Source organism: Coturnix japonica, chromosome 3 (assembly GCF_054131305.1).
Source record: "Coturnix japonica strain WE chromosome 3, WE-NBRP24, whole genome shotgun sequence".
Classification (NCBI taxonomy): domain Eukaryota; kingdom Metazoa; phylum Chordata; class Aves; order Galliformes; family Phasianidae; genus Coturnix; species Coturnix japonica.
Genome location: NC_140665.1, coordinates 99,124,425 through 99,147,750, shown reverse-complemented (window position 1 = coordinate 99,147,750; position 23,326 = coordinate 99,124,425). Strand labels below are relative to the sequence as shown.

The following is a 23,326-nucleotide window of genomic DNA, read 5'->3' as shown; positions in this document are numbered from 1 at the left end:
TTTATCACCTACAGCCACTAAAGCTTTATGGATAATATGAAATAGAGAGGGAATCAAAACCAAATCGTGCTCGGAGACAGGCACTGATGTAGGCAGCCTCAAGGGCGGATCGAAGCCCCCCCTCCCTTGGCGGCCTCTCCCTCATTCGACCTCGCGCGCAACAAGATGGCGGCCGCAGTGCGCGCTATGGGCAGCTTGGGGCGCTTCGCGGCCGCTACCAAGTATTACCCGCCTCGTCGACAGGGAGCTGAGGGTGAGATATGGGTGGGGGGCAGCCTGGTGTGGTAATGGAGTCGGTGAGGTGGGGGGCAGTGCTGAAATGACGGGTGGTTGGATGGTAGGGGGGTGTGGAGGGCTTATAAGGGGGGTTGTGAAGGGGCTGTAGGTGTATTCATATATAAAGGTGTTAGTAAAGGGGGGTTTGTGAGGGGTAAAGGGTCGTAGAGATGGTGTTGTGAAGGGGTTGTAGGTGTATCCATATATAAAGGTGCCATTGGTGGGGGTTTGTGAGGGGTAAAGGGTCGTTGTGAAGGGGCTGTAGGTGTATCCGCATATAAAGGTGTTAATGGAGGGGGTTTATGTGGGGTAAAGGGTCGTAGGTATGGTGCTGTGAAGGGGCTGTAGGTGTATTCATATATAAAGGTGTCAATGGTGGGGGGTTTGTGAGGGTTAAAGGGTCGTAGGGATGGTGTTGTGAAGGCTGTAGGTGTATCCATATATAAAGGTGTCAATGGAGGGGGTTATAAGAGGTAAAGGGTCGTAGGGATGGTGTTGTGAAGGGGCTGTAGGTGTATTCATATACAAAGGTGTTAATGGAGGGGGTTTGTGAGGGGTAAAGTGTCATAAGGATGGTGTTGTGAAGGGGCTGTAGGTGTATTCACATATAAAGGTGTTAATGGAGGGGGTTTGTGAGGGGTAAAGGGTCCTAGGGATGGTGTTGTGAAGGGTGTAGGTGTATCCATATATAAAGGTGTCATTGGAGGGGGTTTATTTGGGTTAAAGGGTTGTAGGGATGGTGTTGTGAAGGGGCTGTAGGTGTATTCAGATATAAAGGTGTCATTGGAGGGAGTTTGTGAGGGGTAAAGTGTCGTAAGGATGGTGTTGTGAAGGGGCTGTAGGTATATTCATGTATAAAGGTGTCAATGGAGGGGGTTTATGTGGGGTAATGGGTCGTATGGATGGTGTTGTGAAGGGGCTGTAGGTGTATCCATATAGAAAGGTGTTAATGGTGGGGGGTTTGTGAGGGGTAAAGGGTCGTAGGGATGGTGTTGTGAAGGGGCTGTAGGTGTATTCACATATAAAGGTGTTAATGGAGGGGGTTTTGAAGGGTAAAGGGTCGTAGGGATGGTGTTGTGAAGGGGCTGTAGGTGTATACAGGTATAAATGTGTCATTGGAGGGGGTTTGTGAGGGGCTCTGTGTGTGTCATCGTGGAGGCTGGTGGGGATGGGAGTTGCTGAGGTATGTGGTGAGGGGGCCCCTGTATGGGGGGGGCACTCTTAGGTGTTTGCCTCCTTCAGGGAGCTGCCATCCCATGATCTCACCTTTGAGACTCTGGACAACCCCTTTGGAGGGATCCCCCCCTGTTGGGGGCTGTCCTTGTGTCCTTGAGTGTGTGTATGAGGGTTGTCTCTATGTCCTTGAGCTGCTCTCATAGTACCTCAGTGTTCCTGCCCCCCTTGGGGGGGGACACCTTTGTCTTTGGGACTCACAGGGTGTCCCCAGATGGTTGGGGAAGTGCCTCTGCTGTCCCACAGTCTGCCCTATTTCTGGTGTACAAACATTTCTCCCTTATGCATTTGCTCCTTGACCTATTTCACAGTGCTTCCCCTATAGAAGTTCCAAAGAGAGAAGTCACTAGGACCCCCAAGTGAGATCTGGGGACATAACTCAGGCTGTTGGAAGCAGCCAGTTTTATCGCTCTGAAGGGCCTTAGAGTCTTCTATGGATGTGGAGCTGAAGTAAGCAGTGTTTCCCGGAACTTAATGCCTGTCTTCATATGGTGTTGGAGCAGATTTGTGCATGACCCGGTTGCTACAGGGTTGATAATGAGCAGAACTGTGGCAACCCCAGAGGTTTCTGGGGCCATCATTGGTGGATTTGTTTCTTCTAGTTATGTTCTTCATTACAGTCCTGGAGCTACTATCACCATAATTAAATAGTGTTATACTGCAGGAACAAAGCGTTTATCAAGCAGCATGCAAACCAAGCCAGGGCAGGCCAGAAAGCATGCAAAAGGCAGTAAGTAGACTAAAGAAAAGCTCAGGAGCAAGCTGTACCTGCTCAGCTACATGTGCTGACAGCTTCCCAGAGGGGACAGTGAGGCTCAGTGTGCCAGACATTTCCCATCTTGCAGCTCACACGAGAGGCTGGAAGTGCTGCAGCTCGTTGGCTTTGCTCAGCTTAGCTCAGGACCACAAGGAACCTTTTCTCAGCCACCTATGGATCCCGTTCCCAGCTTGAGTGGTCTGCCATCTCTGGGTGAGCATGGGGAAGTGCTGGGGTAGGGAAGGAGTAGAAAAGAAAGTGGCAGGAAATGGGTTCTGAGTAGCTGTCAGAAAAGAGGTGTTTTCTGATCTCTGCTGCATCTGAAGGTCTGTCTTGAGTCCTGAGAGCAATCATATGGAGCACTCTTTCTCCAGACGGTCTTTCAGTTGGAGTAAAGTAGGCAAAATTGGTCTGTATTTAAACGTTTTAATACTGGAGTGACTCGTTAGTGAAATGGCAGCAGTGTGTATCTGGCCTGATGCTGTTCCCTTCAGAATCACGAAGGAGGGGTTTCTGGCTCTGATCTAGGCAAGTTACCAACACTGCTGCTGAATGATCTGACTCCTGAAGCAGATGTGCTGTGGCTGTGACCAAGTAAAGGTGGAAAATAGCTTCCACATCCAAAACTAAAAGCACGAGCATGCTGGGATCTGAAAGAAAAGCCTGATAAAACCTCGCTTGGTTATTAAGCTGCTCTCACTCTTACGTCACTACCATTTCCCAAAGAGTTTGTATTTAAAATATAGTGAGATTCATTCAGCCTTTCTCTTGAATGTTTTCCCCCCTCTCTTCCTATCTTTTCTTTTTCTAAACCTGAAAGCAAAGTCGAATTGGAGGTTTCAGGTTTTCTCATAAGCTGTTCTGCGTGTAGGAATTGGAAAGAAGAAAAGAGTGGTTGGCCATAGGATAAGGCTAATTCATTTCTTCAGGTTTTTCTTATTATTGCTTTGGATTGGGGACGTACAATGGAGAAGGCTATTGGTAAGCACTGGGGAGAGATGTTGGTATCCCTGCTCTACCAGAATCTGGTTGTGGGTGTGGAAGGAGAACACGATCATCTGCTTTGCAACTCAGATTCGTTTGATGTCATTCTCCTTCCTGATATGCCTGGAAGTAACGCAGGATTAAAGTGAAACAACTCAGACGGCGTCGAGAACAGTGATGGTTTTTTTGCCAGGTTAAAATATTGCTGAGTTCTAAGTGCAGAGTGTGATGCTGAGGAGCATTGTCCGGCAAAGAGATTGATGTCAAACCGTGCTCAACTGTGTGCTTAGTTTCAGAAACACCTGTCTTCAGCTCACTAAATCACAGATAACAGAATGACCCGGGTTGGAAGGGACCTCAAGGATCATGTAGTTCCAACCCCCCTGCCTGGCAGGGCCACCAAACATACACCTTTACTAGATCAGGTTGCCCAGGGTCCCGTCCAACCTGGCCTTGAACACCTCCAAGGACGGGGCATCCACAACCTCCCTGGGCAACCTGTTCCCTCAAGTTCCCTAAAAGTTAAGGGAAAGATGAGTTTGGCCACAGCCATTTCAACCTGTGGCCACTTTGGAGTGGAAATCCATTCACTCGTTGTTTATTAGATGGCATTTGGGTGCAGAGCGACGCACACTTTCCATCCTGCAGCTCAGCCTTGTCTGTGTGTAGGAGCTGAGGAATGGAGCACAAAGGTCACAGCCTGCTGCCAGCACTGCAGTGGGATGGAAGGAGGGTCGAAGTGCAGGGGAGCTGCAGCCCTGAGCTGTGTCATGGGGTTATGGAGGGGGGGGAGATCACCTGCTGGTGGGGTTTGCAAGCTTTCCTACCAAACTGATGGGAAAGGGATTGTTTTCCTCTTGAATTTGCTATCAGCACTCCTGATCATACACCTCCCCCAGCTAAGTTTTCCATTGGTACGTATGCAGTATGATATAAGAAGTAATGCTTCTAGATTGCAGACTTAAAGCAGCTTTGGCAGTGATTCATGCATAGGTCTGCAGGAGAAGATGATCTTGTTGGTCCAGATCAAGGTCACTTGAAGGGATCTGGAGTTCATTTGTGTAGCAAAAGGTCATTGGACAAAATACAGTTTCTCAGCAGAAGAAAAAAGGGAGATTTGGGATTTAACTTGCAGACAGAACTTGTTTGTGTGATTATTATTGGAGTGCTTGAAACATAACGAGTTTGTCTGGGTGCTTCCACCTGCAATTAGTAGGGATAGATCTGGTATTTAGTTGATAGAGGAGAGAATATACATTGTGTGCTTTGGTTAGCAGGTGCACTCCCTGCTGTCTATGCAGTAATGCTTGTGTTGGCACAGGTCACAGGCACAAGTGTATTTTTGCAGTATATGTAATTATATACATTGAGTCTCATATACATTGAGTATTGTCAGGCACTTATTTGATCTTTGGAGGATGTAACTTAAAGGCTTCAGACTCCCCAAAGTGCAACAAGATCTGAAAGTTACTGTGTTGAACTGTGGGCCCTGATGGCAAAATACCCCCATGTGCTGCCCCTGTTGTCTCTCCTCAGTGTTTGAGCAATGAGGCTTTGGTGCCCTCAGCTTGGCATTCCTGTATTGGAAGCTGTGTGTGAAGGTCATTTCCATAGCATGGAGTGTGCTGAACTCTGGTGGTAGCACAGAGCCTTAAAGAGGGAGCAGGCGGGTTTAGGGTTTTCTGTAACAGTGCTTGGCACAAGAAGGGTACATGAACAAGGGACGCTGCGGCTGGGATTACTGAGCATTCCTTTAACATCTGCAATGTCTTTTCTTTAGGCTATGCTTGCCGTAATGTCTCCACTTCCACTGCGCTTCAGGGTAAGCTTGAAGATTTTCTATGTGAGTTCATCTCCTTTCCCAAAACCCACTGAACGTAAGCTGATAACGTGTTTCCATTTGTTTCCAGCTAGAACCCACATGAGCTGTGATATCAAAGGAGATGTTGCTGTCGTACGCTTCCACACACCAAATTCAAAGGTACTGTTTCGACTGCAGTACAGATGAGGCACTGAAAATGCCGTGATTTCAGACCAAGAACATCCCTAACCTGCAGCCTTTCAAAGCTGTGAACAAAGTAAAAATTGGACAGTGAGCTTTTGGACATTTAATGAGAGGTGATGGCCTTGAGTTGCAACAGGGGAGGTTCAGGTTGGATATTAGGAAACATTTCTTCTCTGGAAGAGCAGTGAAGCATTAGAACAGGCTGCCTGGGGAGGAGGTGGGGTCACTGTCTATGGAGGTGTTTGGGAAGCATGGAGATGTGGCACTGAGGGAGGTGGCTTACTGAGCACGGTGGGGGTGGGTTGACAATTGGGCTCCATGATCTTAGAGGTTTTTTCTAACCTTGATGATTCTATGATTATAATCGTGCTGGGGAAGTTCCTGAATGGCCCAGTCCAGTGTTTAATCAGGGGTTAAACTCCACCATCTCCTGCAGTCCCTATTTACAATGTTTGTTTGCTGCCTTCAGGTGAACACTCTATCCAAACAATTCAGTGCAGAGTTTACTGAAGTAATGAATGAGATTTGGACCAATGAAGCCATCAGAAGTGCCGTCCTCATCTCTTCAAAGCCAGGTTCTTTCATTGCCGGAGCAGATATTGAGTAAGTTTGGGTGTGTTACAAGTGATGCTGATGGTGTTTCCCCCAGAGTCTGGTAACCGGGGTCAGAGTCCTGGTGTGCTGTGCAGTCTGAGCAGTTTGTCACCGACATCTCCACAGGGGTGAGACAGAGGCTGGGTGTGAAGTCCTTGTGCACCGGATGTGCAGCTTGCTCAGACAAAGTCAGGACCTTGATAAAAAGGAGCACAGCTCGTCATTAAACTTGATTTGCTTGTAGCATTGGGTCATTCCTTCCTGCATGCTGGAGTGCAGCCAAGGAAAGTTCCTTTCCTGGCTCCGGGGTTAGCATTGTGCTTTGGGCTGGGACACAACAAGAGCAGATAATTTACATGCAGAGCTTCATTTAAGCTGGGTTTGAGTGCCTGGTTGTCTGCCAGTATGGCCCCTCAATGAGGCAGGACTTGGCTTCCTGCCATGTGAAGCATCCAAACAGCCTCCCAGGCCATTCATTGTGGGGAGCTCACGGGGTGTGTGGGTGCTTTCACTGGGACCTGGAGTGCAATTGGCTGTTAGTCCTGACCTCAGGCAGGGCAGAATTATTGTTTAAAAGACATTAAAAGCCAGAAAGCTCTAAGCTTTCAGGAAGGTAAATGACAAACCAGCCTTTCAAAAAACGTATTACCTTTTGCTTTGCCCATGAATAAGGCCAGGGCACTTGATATGTGATATGGTGGGAAGGAGGGAGTAACGAGAGCAGAGCAAAAGGACAGGCTGTATTTAAGAGGTGCCTGCTGGCCTCAGCACTACGAGCCTGCTGAATTGTGCCTGCCTGGCAAACAGTTCTAGCCTCCATGGGAATAATTGGCTGAGGGAGTCTCTAATTGGCGGAGTGCAGCATCAGAGCCTTGGCCATCTGCTTCTCTAAAAAGTGATTCTGGATTCTCCCCACACCCTTTCTGGCAAGTGCTTTGAGGTTTTCTATGACCCCTTCCTCTTCTCCCCCAAAGCCTTTCAAAGCCCTGACACAAGGAAACTCATTCACTGCCTGCAAGCATGAACCAGTGTCAGCGTGTGGTGACTTAACTCACTGAATTTAGTAGTCTTCCTGCGTTGTCTGTTAATCTAAGACTTTGGGACTGAATAGCTCTGGCCTGTCTGTCAGTCACTGGAGCTTTGTTGGGATAAGGGGAGCAAACTCCTTGGAGCACTCTCGATTTTATTGCTGTTTTCTCAGTGCTTTTCCAGTTCTGATCAGCCTTTCTGCCTCACTGCAGCATGATTGCAGCCTGCAAGACTTCTCAGGAAGTGACTCAGCTCTCTCAGGATGGACAGAAGATGCTAGAAAAAATTGAGCAGTCTCCAAAGCCCATAGTTGCTGCCATCAGTGGTTCCTGCCTGGGAGGAGGACTGGAGGTATTGAGCAATTCTGAGTCTGCTGAGCAGCAGGGGGAGTTGGTAGCACTGGTTCTCTAAGTTATCCACATGATACCCGCAGGTCTACCCTGAGAGGGTTTTGAGACCTGACATGGATTCATTACATCCATTCAAATGTGTTTGTGGCAAGCTAATGGTTTGGAGCTTCAGAGCTCTGCCGTGCTAATTTTCCTGCTTCTGTCAGAAGACATCTAGTCAGATATGATGTGTGTGGGCCAGAATAATATTTAGATGAGAGCATCCTGGGGCAAACAGGCTGTTTCCAGCAGGCATTGTATTTACATAAGTACTGCTGGCAGAGTCCAGGCTGCAAATGAGTCTCACATCCCACCAGCTTCTGTTCTTTTAAAGGTTCCTATGGGAGGGATGAGTGTGGGGAACCTGGCTGGACTCCACCCTGGCCTGTGTGCCCTTCTCCCTCCCTTCCCCCTTCAGCTGGATGCAGTATCTGCTTCATAATCTTCACTCAGTGTATTGTAAACTAAGATTGCAGTAACTCGTAGAGCAAATTTGTTGCTAAAGTGGAGCAATGTCATAGGAATAGTCTTGAGTTGCTTGCATACTTCTTAAGTAACCACATCTTTTTACAAGCACAGTGATCTGGATTTGATGATGAAGTGATTATATCATGGTTGATCAGTAAACGGGACCATGCTTTAAATGCATTGTGTGACTCTAGCCCTTAAAGGTCTTGATGAGATTTAAATTAACAAGGTTTGAAAACAGCTCGATTCAGATTGTTAGTCTCATGTTCACATCAGTAGCTCCTTGTTACTGTCAGCCTTGAGTGTGCTGGAAGAAGCCGTGAATGAGCACTGAAGGAATTTGAGCAGCTGACTTAGGGACTCAGAATAGAATTAGGAGGAAAGCCGAAGCAGTGTGCACAAGAGACATCTTTGATGGATGCCCAGTTCTTCTGTGATCTTTCCCAGGGAAACCTTTAGTTGTCTTTTCCCTTTTTTTTCCTAAGGTTGCCATTGCTTGTCACTACAGAATAGCAACAAAGGACAGGAAAACAGTCTTGGGAGCACCTGAAGTATTACTGGGACTCCTGCCAGGGGCAGGGGGAACTCAGCGCCTACCAAAGATGGTAAGGAGGAGGAAAACTTTACTTTGCAGACTCTTCTTCTGTATGATGTAGTCCCTTTTCTAAAACCCACTTTCTGTGCTTCCAGGTGGGACTTCCTGCTGCCTTTGATATGATGCTGACTGGGAGGAACATCAATGCTGACAGAGCAAAGAAGATGGGTCTGGTTGACCAGCTGGTGGACCCACTAGGTCAGGCATTATGCCTTTCAGTTGCTAGGAAGCTGATCTGCTGCCTGTTGGTGAACCTCTCCAACTTAATGGGGGGCAAAGCCATTAATGCCACAATCTAGGTGGAGCAGAGCATGTAGACTGCAAAGTTGTTACCATTCTCTGCAGGATAATCTTCATTCCCACTGCTGAAGCATGGGTACAAGGATCTTTAAATGTCAGGGTAAAGCTAAGTGAACAGGGGAAGGTTAGCATAGAGGGCATCAGGAGTGTTGGCTCTCTCGCTTAAGCTAATAATAAAGTTGAGAACCTACATTCCTCATTTATCATGTCAGAGGAACAGACTGGAATCTATAATGCTTATGCAGCCTGCAGATGTTAATTCCAGTGGCAAGATCTTGAGAAGAGGCCAACCCCCAACAGCTTAGGCAGTCTGAATTGCTGACTTTCAGCTGAATGGAGATGAACCTTGCAGGCTGCAGAGCAGATTGCACTTCCAAGTGCTCCTGAATGCAAAGAAAATATATGTGCCTATTTTAAAAGTGCTGCTGTCTACCCTGAGAAATGCAAGGGAAGCTCCCGTGTGCCTTGTCTCAGACCAGCTGGATGAGATGTTATTAGCTCGGTTCTCACTTATAAAATAGCTCCATGGTGCACAGGCTTGAGTTAAATCTGCTCATGAAGCTTTACTGCTGTGTGTATGAAGTGTGAATTACCTTTAAGGGCTAACTTACCACCCTTGACTCAATCCAGATTAGAATATAGAAGGAACACAAAAAAAGGTGATGTGCAATCATTGGAGGCAGTTCTTGTTCCTTCAAATAGCACCCAGTGTCAAGGGGCTTCCTTACTGAGTATTCACATTGCCATTCAGCTGGGGTAATGCTATTTGAAGGAGCACAAACAGCAACAAGGTAAATGATAGTTAGGTGTTAGAAAAAGGTCTTTACAGTCAGACAGTGAAACAAGGATCTAGAGAGGTGATGGGATCTTCATTCTCAGAGATATTCAGAGCCAGACCAAACATATTCAGGGCCATTCCTGAGTAACCTGATGGAATTCTCAAGTTAAAACCAGACTTTGAACTTGGCCTTGCTTTGAGCAGTAGGTCTGACTGTCTGGCCTTGTTCCCATCCAACTAAAGCTTTTCTGTTGTTCTCTGAAATGAGTGTTTGTGTTTAATTGGTGTACAGCCATTGGCTGCCATTGGGATTTGACATGTTGGCAATTCTGTATGAATAGTATGAACACTAAATATCTTGGAGACCTTCAGAATCAAGAAAAGTCAAGCAGGCAGGGGGCAGAGTGGTAGCAGTTAAAAGGAATATCCTGTTACTGTCACACCCTCTCATCAATGGTAAATTCTGTTGTGTTTCCTCAAGACTTTTCTTTTGTTCACAGGGCCAGGTGTGAAGGCTCCAGATGCACGAACAATTGAGTACTTGGAGGAGGTAGCAATTGGCTTTGCCAGAGGGTTAGCCAACAAGACTGTGTCTGCCAAGAGATCAAAAGGACTAGTACAGAGTAAGTCTGGGCACCACAGCCCAAGCCGAAGAACTGTAGTGAATATTAATCCAGCCTTGCTCAGAGGTCATGCTCCTACATAGTTTTGTCATCAAAGCAAAGTTATTTGATGCTGTAAATTGTCTCCTGAGCCAGGTGGGTTGGTGGTTAGAAGGTCGCTGTGCAGTTGCAGGTTCTGTACAAAGCTTATGTAATCAGGTGAGGAGTGACATGGTGGTGTGCCCTGAACTGATCCTCTTTAGTCATGCCCTTGTACAGTTAACAGAGCCTGGAAATTGACATCCCTCTGTTCAGTTCTGCTTTGCAGTTACATTAGGAGGATACCTTAGCCCTAGAAGAGACTTATCCATAGAGAAAGCCACAGATGCCTCCTGAGCAGATCATGCTACCTGTGATTAGCTGAGTTTTTTGTGCATACTCATATTGCAGCTACACAACATTCACACCTCCAGGTTGCATCAAGCCCTAGACAGCCTGGTTTAGAGGTTGGCAATCCTGCCCACAGAAGAGTGGTTGGAGCTCAATGATCCTTAAGGTCCATTCCAACCTGAGTGATTCTGTGATTCTACTATTTAACTGTTGGTTTTGTTATTTTAAGGCTGATTACAGGCCACTGTGCTGAGACATGCTTTGTTCCATCTTGCAGGGTTAACAGACTATGCAATGGCTCTTCCATTTGTGAGGCAGCAAGTCTACAAGACGGTGGAGACCAAAGTTCAGAAGCAAACCAAAGGACTGTACCCTGCTCCACTGAAAATCATTGAGGTAATGCTCACTGTGAGACATAAGAAAACCACCTAAATGAAGATGGATCTTTGGGGTAAATAACATGACAACGGGCACAGGGTTGGTGTTTCCTTCTTCTCAGCCAAGCCATGGGTAGTGACTGATCTTTATAGAAGATGGGGGCTGGTTGTGTGGTCTGCCCAGCAAAAAATGGTAAAATTCAGAATAGCTTCCCAGAACATGATTGTTAGTTTCTATGGTAATGGAACAACAGGTTGCCCAAGGAGGCTGTGGATGCCCCATCCCTGCAGGCATTTAAGGCCAGGCTGGATGTGGCTCTGGGCAGCCTGTTCTGCTGGTTGGCGACCCTTCTCACAGCAGGGCAGTTGGAACCAGATGGTCATTATGGTCCTTTTCAACCCAGGCCATTCTATGATTGTATGAAACCCAAGTGAAGGAATGCTTAGCTTGGAATACTTTGTCTGTAAAACTTTGTCAATAAAACCAGTGCTGTTTTCCTAACACTAACCCCACAAAAGGTTAAAACAGGCATTGTATTGCAGACATTATCCTTGGTTGGATTTTTGTTTCTTTTAAGTGACTTTTCACCTCTAAAACCTGTGAACATCACCCTCTAACTGAGAGCTCTGACCTTACAGGAGCAGAGTCCTGCTGAAACAATTCCTGAATCCGTAAGGTGTGTGTAAATACCAACCTGGCAGAAAACTCAGTGCCATGGTACTTACTCTGTGCTAGGACAAGGTGATTCCTAACTTTGCTTTGAACAGCATGAACAGGACCCAGAGTGTTTGAAGCGCCCTTTGAATACTCAATAGTGGTCACTGGTGAAAACGGGAGGTGCAGCTAAGCAATTATGATAGCACAGCTGTTGGTGGACATGCCTTTAGTCATGGGAAATCTTTATTGTTGTTTTTAAATAGGTCGTAAAGGCTGGTCTTGATCAGGGGCATGACACCGGATACCTCGCTGAATCCCAGGTAAGAAGATGAGATCCCAGGTAGCAATAAATAAGCTGTATAGATGTGTGGTGAGTTTAACCGTACACACAAAGGATAATATTCTCCACAGGCTGCTTAAAATGGTGCCTGGATCCCTGCCCACTCTACTGCAAGCGGGGCTGTGGAAAAGGCCTATATTGAACAACAGAACTGGTCTTGTTGTTCTGGTTTAGTTTTGGGGGGCTTTTTTCAGGGTTCTTCATCTGTGAAAGCTTGTGCTTCATCTCATTCCTATCTGTTTAGTCTTCCTGGGCTGGGAAAAGCAGGCTGAGTTCACTGATCTGGGTTTCACATAGCAGGACTTTGTGTTTGGTTTCTCTGTGTATCTGAGCAATATTTGTTTGTTCCGTTTGACACGTGGGACGGGTAACCTAGAGGTGATGTTTTTGTGATGTTCTTGTTTGTTTTCAATAGTGGTTTCCCTACACAGAACAGGGCTTCTCTTCCCTTATCCCTCAGTGGAGCTGGCCTTATTTAGCAACCACTCCAGTGGGAGTACTGCTAGTACTGGCCATTCAGAGTGACCTCAGCAGGCCAGGAGAGCTGGGCAGGCAGGAGCCTTGTGAGGTTCAGCAAAGGGAAGGGCCAAGTTCTGCCCCTTGAGAGGAGCAGCTCTAGTCTCCACAACAGGCAGATGAGTCCAAAAGAAGGTCACAAAGATGATTGGAGTCCCAGAGCATCTGACACATGAGGAGAGGCTGAGAGAGCTGGAATTCTTCAGCCTCGAGAAGAGAATGCTCAGGGGGGATCTTACCAGTGTGTATAAATACCAGAAGTAATAAAGAAGGAATAGCTGCATGCTTTGGTATCCACTAGCAGGATAGGAGGTCCTGGGCACAACCAGAGCACAATAAATTTCACTGAAACATGAGAGACTTATTTCTGCTTATGGAAGTGTTTGAACACTGGCACAGGTTGGCCAGAGACTATGGAGTTATCTTCCGTGGTGTTCAAAACCCAGCTGAATGCAGCAGCCTGCCCCAGTTGACTGCTTTGAGCAATGGGGTTGGACAGGACAGTCTCCACAGGTCTCTCCCAATCTCAGCCATTCTGTGACTCATTGATTCTGTGAAATAAACCCCTGTTTTGCCCTTCCTTTCCATTCAGTTCTTTACTTCCATGCCATGTTTGTTGAGTTTATCACCAAAAACTCTTAAGTAATTAGTAACTTAGTATTTTTGATATAGATGAGGTAACCCTGGCCTTGCACAGCAGTTCTGATGTCATTACCTGAGCACTGCTGGCATTGCAACTTGTGGATCCCCAGAAGATCCACAACATGCCCATCTGTTTATCTGTGTATTCGGACCATCTGTCACATCACTGCCCCTTCACTGCTGAAATGCAGCCCGTTCACATAGCGCTGCCTGCAGCCTTCATTGGCTTTTCATGCTGCTGTCTGGCACATCCAGCAGTTTCTCATGCTTTGTCAGTAGGTTACTTTGTTCTCTTCTGGTGATGAAGTCCTGGTCTGAGATGTAGCTGTCTGCCTTGTACCTTAGCAGTGACCTCCTAGATGCAACCCCCCACCCAGAACTTTCTGTTCTAGTTATTCATTCCACCCACATTTGATCTGATGCTGAATAAAAGACTCGGGATATTCTGTTCCTTACAGAAAAGAATGAGTGGTTTATTTCCTGAGAATAGCAGCAGGATGAAGATCTTACCAGGAACCCCTAAAGAATAAGAGTCCGTGTCGTGCCTTTTCTAATGCCTCCTCCTTTCCTTTAGGATAGGAGAATTACAGGTTCTCTTCCAATCTTCTCATTTCTGATGTTTTAACAAGCCTTTAACTCAGAGGACAGTAGTGAGGGAAGATACTGCCTGCTGCACACTCCATTATATCAATGGTTTTCCCAAGCTGATTTGGCTCAGACAACATCATTAGTTTGCAGTCCCCGTAGGCTGGCTGTCTTTTGTCTTCCTGTCTCCTTTCCTCTTTCATGCTGAATGCTGAGAGATTATGCAGGCCTTTGATTTCGTGGCCTCTTTGTGATCCTCTGAAAATAGCATCAGAGTCCTGCTGTCAGTGAGAACTGGCCTGTTCAGAGATTGTTTTCAAAGTCTGAGTGCAGGACCCTTTCACTTGGAAGCAGCCGGGACAATGGTCCTAGCTAATGCAGGATGCACATGGAAGAGAAAGGGTCGCTTCTTACTCTAGTCTCTTGTCTGTCAATTATTATCACTGGGGGAAGCAGAAGTGGCTCCTGTGTTGCTCTATAAGGCCCTCAGAGCTGGCAAAGCAGCAGCTTCACCTCTGGCTTACCCTGCCAGTGAATGCTCCTCCCCAGAGCTATGCTTGGAGGTTCCCAGGATGAGTGGAAACGAGTTTTGAATGCGTTAGTGGGGAAGGAAAGAGATGGGCACACAAAAATGATGGCTGCTTTTGCTCTCTGGCAGACCCCCACTCCTGCAGGCACTTCTGTGTTTTAGAGGTGTATATACTCCTTGCAATCTATTGTTCATGGGAAATGACACTGAGCAGAGCAGTTCCTTACTGCTGGCCTGCGTGGGAGGTAATGATGCAAAGTGAGCCCTGTGTGTCCATTTCCAGATGACTCATCTATGTAGGTGCTGACCCATAGCCATGTTTTTGATTGTGCATGCTTGGAAGAGTGACAGCTTTGTTAAGGACTTAAATTTTTGCTTCCCTATTCCCTTTCTTCCAGAATTTTGGCGAACTTGCAATGACCAATGAATCCAAGGCTCTGATTGGACTTTACCACGGGCAGGTGCACTGCAAGAAGAACAAGTTTGGAACACCTCAGCGTGAGGTCAAGTAAGTGCAAATGTGGGGTGTGTGAAGGGGGAGATGGAGGACGTCTGCTGAGAGGCTTTTGATCCAGAGTTCTGAAAAGCCGAAGGGAGATTTCCAACCTTGGGAATGTTAATATTCCATAGTTTGGAGGTCTCACCCGCAAATTAAATCATGTTGCGTTAAAAATAGTGCCTTTTTGGACACCATTCGGGGTGGATATTAGGAAAAATTGATTCTTTGAAGGAGTGATTAAGCATTGGAAATCTGGCCAGGGGAGTGGTGGAGTCACCATCCATGGAGCTGTTCAAGAAGTAGGTATATGTGGCACTTAAGGGCGTGGTTTATTGGGTATGGTGGTGATGGGTTGGTGGTTGGGCTTGATGGTTTTGGAGGTCTTTTCCAGTCGTAATGATTTTGTGACTCTTACTTGTGAGAGTCTGACCACAGCAATGGAAATTCAGCTATTTCCAGCTTTTAATGCTTCCCCCCCACACACGCTTTCTCTACAGGACCCTGGCAGTGCTGGGAGCAGGGCTCATGGGAGCTGGGATTGCACAGGTTTCAGTGGATAAAGGTGTGAAGACCATTTTGAAAGACACAGTGCAGAAAGGCTTGGACAGAGGACAGCAGCAAGTCTTCAAAGGGTATGTGAGCTTGCAGGAGTTTGCATGGGATGGGGCTTCTTTTAGTCACAATGTTCCTTTGTTTGCTGGCAGTCAGAAACTTGTGACACCACTGTTCTTCTGGAAGCTTCTGCCATTAATTGTCACAGAAATGCTTTCATGTAAGGTTGCCCTATGCAGTGAGCTGAGGTGTTGCTATGAAATAGAGCCAGAGTACTCAGCCTTAGCCCATTAAGTAGGTGGACCGCCTAACTGATGATTGCTTTTGTTATTAGGTTCATTAGTAGCTTATAGAGGTAAGGTGGGAGGGAGTAGTCTTGGCTGATATACCAAGTTGTGTGAGCAGGGCTCTCCTTTTTTCCAGATGGCAGGATAGTCCAATGACAATCCTGCTGAATTGGAGATAGTATTTTGGGTGCCTGTTCCAGGAGGTAGGGAAATCCTTGATGTCACAGTGTACATCCAGCAGTCTGGGCTGGCCTCTGCAGGCTCTCTGATAGATGTTCTTCCCTAGGTTGAATGGCAAGGTGAAGAAGAAGAGGCTAACATCGTTTGAGAGGGACTCTATTCTCAGCAACCTGACAGGCCAGCTAGACTACAAGGGCTTTGAGAAAGCAGACATGGTGATTGAGGCTGTGTTCGAGGACATTAACATCAAGCACAAAGTGCTGAAGGAAGTGGAGGCTGTGAGTATTGGTTTTGAGCAGCTACACCAGACATGGCCACTGTATGATGGAGACTCAGGGTATTTCGCCCAATGGGTTTCTCACATCTTATGCTGCAAGTTGCTCATTTCAGTACATGGGCAAGTGTCAAGGCCAGTCTTCCCTTTCTGTGAATAAGGAGTCAATAGCTCTAAGCTGAACGGGGTCAGTTCCAACATTCCCTGACTCCTGGGAGCTACTCCAGAAAATCTTGCATTCTTTTGAGCGCAGAATGACAGTAATGTCCTTTGGTGTCTCCACAGCTTGTCCTTTACCTATCCCTGGCTTGCTGCCACTGCTCTTCTCTGTTCAAGAGCACACTTGGGGAAATAACTGTTTGCTAAAGCAGTTGGCCTGTGCTCCTCTGAAGTCCCTCACTTTGGCACCCAGTGTGATTATAGTGGACTGCAGAGTCACAGGAGCTCTGGAACTGACTGATACTGCAGACCCCCAGTGGAAGTCAGGCCTGGCTGAGTTGAGCTGCTGCTTAGAATAAACTTATAACACTGGCAGAGAAAATCAGTTTTTCCTCATGCCTCAGGCATTAGCAGGTGCTGGGAGTGCTCTGTGCTAGCACTGTTCTCTCAGACTCTGTACATCACGTCTGACTTCAGTGCATTTAAAGTGTTTATTCTACCCCCTGCCACAGGTAACCCCTCCTCACTGTATCTTCGCCAGTAACACATCTGCCCTCCCAATCAAACAAATTGCTGCTGCTAGCCAGAGGCCAGAGAAGGTGAGTAACCAGTACCAAAGAGCCTGTGAGTCTACTCTGTGCTGTGTTGTCTGTAGTGACAAAATGGTTTTGCTGTAGACAAGCATTGGGATCTTCTGCTTTTTCCCCAGAATGTGTTAATGCTCACAGTGGGCAGAGAAACTACATTAATCTCAAGCTGAGAAATGCTTCAGACAGGGAGACCTAAGTCATTTTAATGGCTGGTTAGATGTAGGAGTGACTTTACCACAGTGGGAATGTTCCTCCTCAGGGAGAAGGCACTAATCTGGCAGCAAAAAAGAGAAGGAAAGTTGCAGGCTGGAAGGCTGAATTCAGAGGTGCTGAAACCAAAGGGGCAGCCAAGGCTTTTTAGATAGGTAGGATATGGAGGCAGTAGGTTCTTGAGGAGAAGGAAAGGGAAGCTGTAGAGATCAGGTGGAAATTATTCCACAAATATAAATGTAGAGTTGCCCATGGCAATTTTGCAGTGGTTTAAAAGCTGCCCAGGGCAGTGCATTGCCTGAGAGGCTCATCTTACTGTACAAGTTCCATGGATGCCTGTAAGGGTCATAGAGTAACAATGTGCCCTCCCCACCGTTGGAGGATTCGGTGACCTTCATGAGTCTCTTTTTGGTTTGTTGTTCAGACCGTAGTTGCATTGGAAATGCAAATTGCATCTGAGTTGTTCATACTTGAAAATAACATCCTCTTGCTGAATAAATTGCCTGTATAATGACTCTTTATGGGGAAACGAATAGGAAATCAGTTAACTAATTAAGGTATTTTCTTTGATTAGTTTTGCAGACTGCAAATGTCCTCCAAGGTGCCTCTGACTTGTGCAGGTCTTAGTGCCAAGTGTAGCTTCCAGGACAAATGAAGGTGACATCCTGATTACATGGCCACATTAGGAGGAAGAGGCATGCAGATGAATAATCATCTCTTAAATGCTGTTACTTATCTCTGTAATTAGTTGCTGAAATCATGCCTTCTTGTCCTTAGATAGGCTTCATCACCCCCCCCCCCCGCTTTCCTTCCCCCAAGAAAAAAAAATTACTAGCTGTACACAGGGATTCTGCCACATCCAGACTCCTGAAGGAGCACCACCCAAGCATGATGCTGCTCTCCCAGGTCAGGTCAGAGAGCACCTGCAGATCACACAGTGCCTGTGCTTCACCTGGAGACTGAGCTCAGCTGAGATTCCTAGACAGGTCAATAAGTTTTGCTGCCAGACCATTAGCAGAGGGTTGAGCCACGCTCTCAATCCTGTAATCATCATATCTAAATCCTCACTGAGGCAAGAGCTGTGGGACGTGTGCTGCTTCCTTGGGAAAGCTGAGGAGAGAGGAAAAGTGTCCTCCCACTGGAAAGGGATACAGTAAAGTCTGTGGCTGGGCTCCTCACTTTTTTGTCCAGTAGTTTACAGTGTGACATAGAATGTGTCTTAACCTTGAGCTCTTCTTCCTAGGTGATTGGGATGCACTACTTCTCCCCTGTTGACAAAATGCAGCTGCTGGAAATCATCACTACAGACAAAACATCCCAGGACACAACTGCTTCTGTTGTTGCTCTTGGCCTCAAACAAGGCAAAGTTGTCATTGTGGTCAAGGTGAGGGAACGCTGCATAAAATACATGTTGGGATTATAAATAAAAGAGTGGGCTTGTGCACTGAAAGAAGGCTCGCGTGGCTTTGGATAAGATGACATGAGCTACTGTGTGAAAATGGAGGTTAGAATAAGACAGATGCCTAGCTGATCCTTCACATGTCTCTTGGAGTGACCTTGAAGGGCCAGACAAGCAGTAGAAGTCTGGTGGATCAGCATAAGAAGCTGCATCCCTGCTCTAAGCAGCTTCCAGGGGGCTGCAGTCTGTAGATGCATCAGGGATGGAACAGAGTGTGGGCAGGACCACTCTACCTCTTCTGTCTGGGTAGATGCAGGGACAGGGGCCTATGAGCAGTAACCATCCTCTTCCTGGATTTAAATTCTGTGTGATATGTGTGTGAGTGCAGAGGAAGACTTATGCAAAGCAGAGGGAGAAGAGAGGCAGGACCTGAGAACAAACTGCTGTGATTCATAGGTGAAAGCAGAAGAGAATCAAAGCCACCATGGAGTATTAGGTTGGAGTGATGGCTTCTGTTGAGCACACAGCCCTCAAAACAGAACTGTCTCACGCTCTTGTAGTGGAAAACAATCAGCAGTGCTGTGTCATCTGCATGGGAGGTTTAGCCTGTAGGCTTAGAGTAGTCGGGTAAGTGTAGTTTTGGACTGGTCTCACTGGTGTGTGAAGCTCCCAGTAATGCAGAGCAGGTCTCCCTGGCGATGCTGGGAAAACTGGCCAGTCAGAAAGTGCTCCAGGCATCTCTAAAGGCCAGTGTAGTACATTGCTGCTTCTGTAACCATCTCCCCCACATCGGATGCTTCCCAGAATGGTATTGTAGCCTCTGTTCTTGTGCTGCTGATAGAGGAGGTTTATTCCTGCAGTTTTTTTCCTCACCTGCTTCCCTCATGTGCTCTTCTTCCCTAGGATGGACCTGGTTTCTACACTACGAGGTGCCTGGCACCAATGCTGGCAGAAGTGGCCCGAGTTCTCCAGGTGTGTATCCCATTGGCAACTGTGTCCACCAAACAGTAGTGTAAATTCTGCTGCTTCCTTGCCCTGTCAGCCTGGCCTAAGTTCTGGCTGAGAAGGGAAATAGGGTAAGCCTGCCAGACAGGGGAACTAATGGTGTAAGGTAAACCCACAAAGTGGCTGTTGTCTCACTACATCCCTGACAGGAAGCTGAAGCTGCACATTGAACCATTAGCACTTAATAAACCATACCTCCAAGTGTCCGCTAGGGAGGGGTTTTCTCCCCAGATCCTGGCTTGGAAATACTCAGAAGGTATAAAATTCCACTGAAGTCTGATGATGGGTTTCCACAGGATTCCAAACCATTGGCCCAGTTCCTCTACTCAGACTCTTACTAGATATGTGTCCTCTCACCCAGAGTGGTTGGGAAGCTCGTTTGGACAATTGTTGCAGTGCTGGATTTAGATTTCAAACCATTTAAGAAACACATGAGGCAGAGTTTGCATTGCAAGTTACAAGGATTACAAAGGATGAATGAAGTGAGGCACCAGCCTCGGTGCCTGCGGTTATCTTCAGCCTTTTCTTGGCTGTAATGTGGTCTGCTGAGATGTGGTGCCTGGGGTTTTCCTCTTTGTACAAAGTCAGGGGAGAACTGGGAGCTCTGGGAGCACAACTACACTGCTCCTTTCTGTTCTCAAGCAGCTAACAGGGGTTGTCACCATCTGTGACGCCAGATAGCCCTTTCTACCCCCACAGTGGGTTTCCAGAGATGTCACTTCTTCCCCTTCTATCACTGCAGGAGGGCATTGACCCAAAGAAAATAGATGCCATCTCTACAGCCTTTGGCTTTCCGGTGGGTGCTGCCACATTGATTGATGAGGTTGGTGTGGACGTGGCCACACATGTGGCTGAGGATCTCGGCAAAGCCTTCGGCGAGCGCTTTGGAGGTGGCAGCATCGGTTTGTTCAAGCTCATGGTACAGAAAGGCTTCTTAGGTAAGATGTTATGCTGTTGTGATCCAACGTTTTCCCCCTTTTTTTCAAGGAAAAGTATTTTGCATCCACCAGCCTCTTCTGCTTCAGGTGAGAGCAGGCAGAACAGTCCTAGGAAAGGGATGGGAAGCTGTACCCTGAGTAAGCCTTGGGACCTTCCTTTTAGAAATGACTTCTGCAGCCAGAGATGCGATTGAAAGCAGCAAGCAGGATGCCATGAAGCTCTGTCTGGCTCTTTCATTGAACCTGCACGTGCAGGGACATTAGAAGCAAGTGTCTGGGAATGAATGTGCTGAAATGAAGCAAGCTCTGACCTGAGGTTTATAGAAGCTCCACTGGAGGGAAGGTGATGGCTCTGTCCTTGTGGTAAAGGCTGTTTCATGTTGGTTCAAGAGTCAGCCATGCCTCTGAGTGTGCCAGGATGGAGCTATGTGCAGCATTGGGACCTGTGTCTAGGCTATGGCAGCTCTCACCCTCCAAACAACCCTTGCTGTGACCAGAATCTGGCAGTTAGAGTTACTGTTCTTGTCATCTCTGTCCTTTGCTCTTATGGTCAAGGACTGCATCTTTTTTACTGCCAAAGCCATGCAAATGGTGACATTATGTATCTGTCCCCTGGACCTAATGAAGGCACTGGGGCCTGGCACAAGTGGCAGCATTTTGCCAAGGAGCCAGCTGGATGTGAGCCCCTTCCCTCCCTCCATGGTGAGGCAGCAAACAGACTTGCTGTGAAGAGCAGAGAAGCTGCCTGTGCTGAGAGAATCTGCTCACACTAACAGAAGTGGGAGTCACGAGGTCAGAGGCCAAGGTGTTGTGAGCATGTGAGACAAATGGCAAGGTGTAACTGTCTTTTTTTTCCCCCTGGCAGGTCGCAAGGCAGGGAAGGGTTTCTATGTTTACCAGGAGGGGGTGAAAAACAGGAGCTTGAATTCTGGCATGGATGAGGTCTTGGCGCAGTTCAAGTTGCCAGCTAAACCTGAAGTGTAAGTACCTGCAGTGCTGTGCGGTTCTGTGATCTGGCTCATGCACTGCCTGGCTCCTCCTGGCTCCAAGCACAATGTCTGCACCAGGAGCCTTGAAGGACAGCACTGAACACAGGGTCACTCTGAATGCCAGTTGGCTGTTACCAGCTCCCATGTAGGGGAGCAGGCTGTTGGCTCGGGAGAGCCTGTGCTTATAGTAGAGCATCTTTGAATTCATCAGTCCTTGCTTGAACACCTTTACAGAAGGGTTTCCTGTGGTGGCTGGGTTTGTCAGAGCAGGTAGGTAACCATGGCCTTCATGTGTCAGACCTGTTGTGCAGCCGGAGACTGAAATGTCTCCTGGAGCAGCTCCCATCTGGCCAGATCAACTCCTTGCATTCTTACGTGCCTGCCTTGAGTCATAGCACAGAACTCAGCAGTCCTTGACCTCACATGGCTGGAGACAACTCCAATGAGAAAAGATTTCTCCCCAGTCCTTTCCCTGTCCCTTCTTTCTTCACATACTCTCTGTTATATATACTCTCTGTTACTCTCTACTGTTTAAGCTGCACAGCCCTGAAAGATTTATTTCCTTACAGCTGTACTGATGAGGACATCCAGATGCGCTTGGTGACGAGGTTTGTGAACGAGGCAGCCATGTGCCTGCAGGAAGGGATCCTCAGCAGTCCTGTGGAGGGAGACATTGGTGCTGTGTTTGGTTTGGGCTTCCCACCTTACTTGGGAGGTAAGTGTCAGGTACCTGGTACATCCCTCCTCACAATCTCAGACTAGGAGTGGAATCAAAGTAATTTGCTTGTCCCCTTCTCTGCAGGTAGCCTTGTACCCCCAGGGTGTTCTCTGGCATGCAGGGACACTCAAAGCTTTGCTACCAATCTTAGGTTGCACATTTCAACTGTTGTTTTTGTTTGGTCTGACAAAGAGGGCTGCACAAAGATGGCAGGATGCTTCTGCTCCCCTCTGGGCTGGGTTCGTGCATAGGATGAGATGCTGGCTTCTTGTGTCAGCAGCTGGGTTTCTCCTCTGGAGAATGTCCTATCTGGGACTGATACGCTCTAGTACCTTCCTCAGTGACATTGACAGTGGGGTTATGTGCACCCTCAGCAAGATGGCACCAAGTGTGGGGTGCAGTCAACACCCTTGAGTATCTAAAGGGGAGCAACAGGAAAGGAGGGACAAACTTTTAGCAGGGTCTGTGGTGATAGAGTAGGGGGAGATGGTTTTAAGCTTAAAAAGAGTAAATTTAGGTTAGATGTAAGGAAGGAGCCTTTCACAGTGAGAGCGGTTGATGCCCCATCCCTGGAGACTCTCAAGGTGAGGCTGGACCAGGCCCTGTGCTGCCTGATGTAGCTGTGGTGTCCCTGTTCACTGCAGGAGAGTTGGACTAGATGGCCTTCAGAGGTCCCATCCATCTTTAAGGATTCTATGATTCCATGGCATATCGGCCAAATCCAGTGTTGTCACCTTTCCAGTAGCCTTAGTGCTCCTCCTTTCTTCAGCACATCCCCTCCTGTCCTCCCAGGTCCTTTCAGGTTTGTGGACTCCTACGGTGCCAAGCAGCTGGTGGACAAGCTGCGGAAGTACGAGGCCGTCTATGGCTGCCAGTTCACACCATGCCAGCTGCTGCTGGACTACACCAACAGCCCAGGCAAGAAGTTCTACCAGTGAGCGTGGCCCACGATGCCCACCTGTGATACACCATCAGCCCGAGCCCCGGGGGCACCAGAGCTCTACCAACACCCGATTCTCTTTAAGGTTAATCTGCAAGGCACCCTGGAGAGGCAGAAAGGGAAGAAGGGTGGCAGCAGATTGCCTTGTTGCTTGTATTCATTTCAAGTGCCTTATCAGTTACTGTGCATTGGGCACATCCGTCCTGTGCCGCTGTGAGCCTGGGGGCTGAGAGAGAGAATTCCTTCTACATTTACCTCCATGTTGCACCCTACCAGTGCTTCTGGGGCCTGGCAGGCGCCATCCTCCACACGACTGGCCCTGAGGCCTTACCTTTCTATGAACCTCCACCAATAAATCCCCATCTCTTGGGTTTGGACTCTATGCCTGCTTCTCCTCCGCTCTCCCTGGGGCTCAGCCCCTCAGCACCAGGAAACAGACCCACTCTGGGGTGGAAATAAAGCGTTCAGGCAATCCTCAGGGCTCCTCTCAGTACATTGTGGGCCACCCACACTTGCTGGCCGCCTGCTGAGCTGTGAGA

At 47.7% G+C, this 23,326-nt stretch overlaps 1 protein-coding gene across 1 annotated transcript; it reads left to right on the top strand.

Annotated features, from left to right (window-relative positions):
* Window positions 1–143: 143 nt before the first annotated feature.
* On the top strand, window positions 144–23,169 carry HADHA (hydroxyacyl-CoA dehydrogenase trifunctional multienzyme complex subunit alpha). The gene is made up of 20 exons (XM_015859744.3): window positions 144–253; window positions 5,031–5,072; window positions 5,161–5,231; window positions 5,725–5,858; window positions 7,091–7,229; window positions 8,221–8,340; window positions 8,426–8,528; window positions 9,909–10,031; window positions 10,678–10,796; window positions 11,699–11,755; window positions 14,446–14,555; window positions 15,044–15,178; window positions 15,672–15,843; window positions 16,511–16,597; window positions 18,042–18,182; window positions 19,101–19,169; window positions 19,945–20,140; window positions 21,006–21,120; window positions 21,699–21,844; window positions 22,640–23,169. The coding sequence occupies exons 1-20, from the start codon at window positions 166–168 to the stop codon at window positions 22,783–22,785; spliced, it is 2,313 nt and encodes a 770-aa protein (XP_015715230.1). The 5' UTR covers window positions 144–165; the 3' UTR covers window positions 22,786–23,169.
* Window positions 23,170–23,326: the final 157 nt, after the last annotated feature.

Coding starts and splice junctions, on each gene's coding strand:
- HADHA (XM_015859744.3), top strand. CDS start 166: ATGGCGGCCGCAGTGCGCGCTATGGGCAGCTTGGGGCGCTTCGCGGCC. Junction 254..5,030: donor TCGTCGACAGGGAGCTGAGG/GTGAGATATGGG, acceptor TCTTTTCTTTAG/GCTATGCTTGCCGTAATGTC. Junction 5,073..5,160: donor CACTTCCACTGCGCTTCAGG/GTAAGCTTGAAG, acceptor ATTTGTTTCCAG/CTAGAACCCACATGAGCTGT.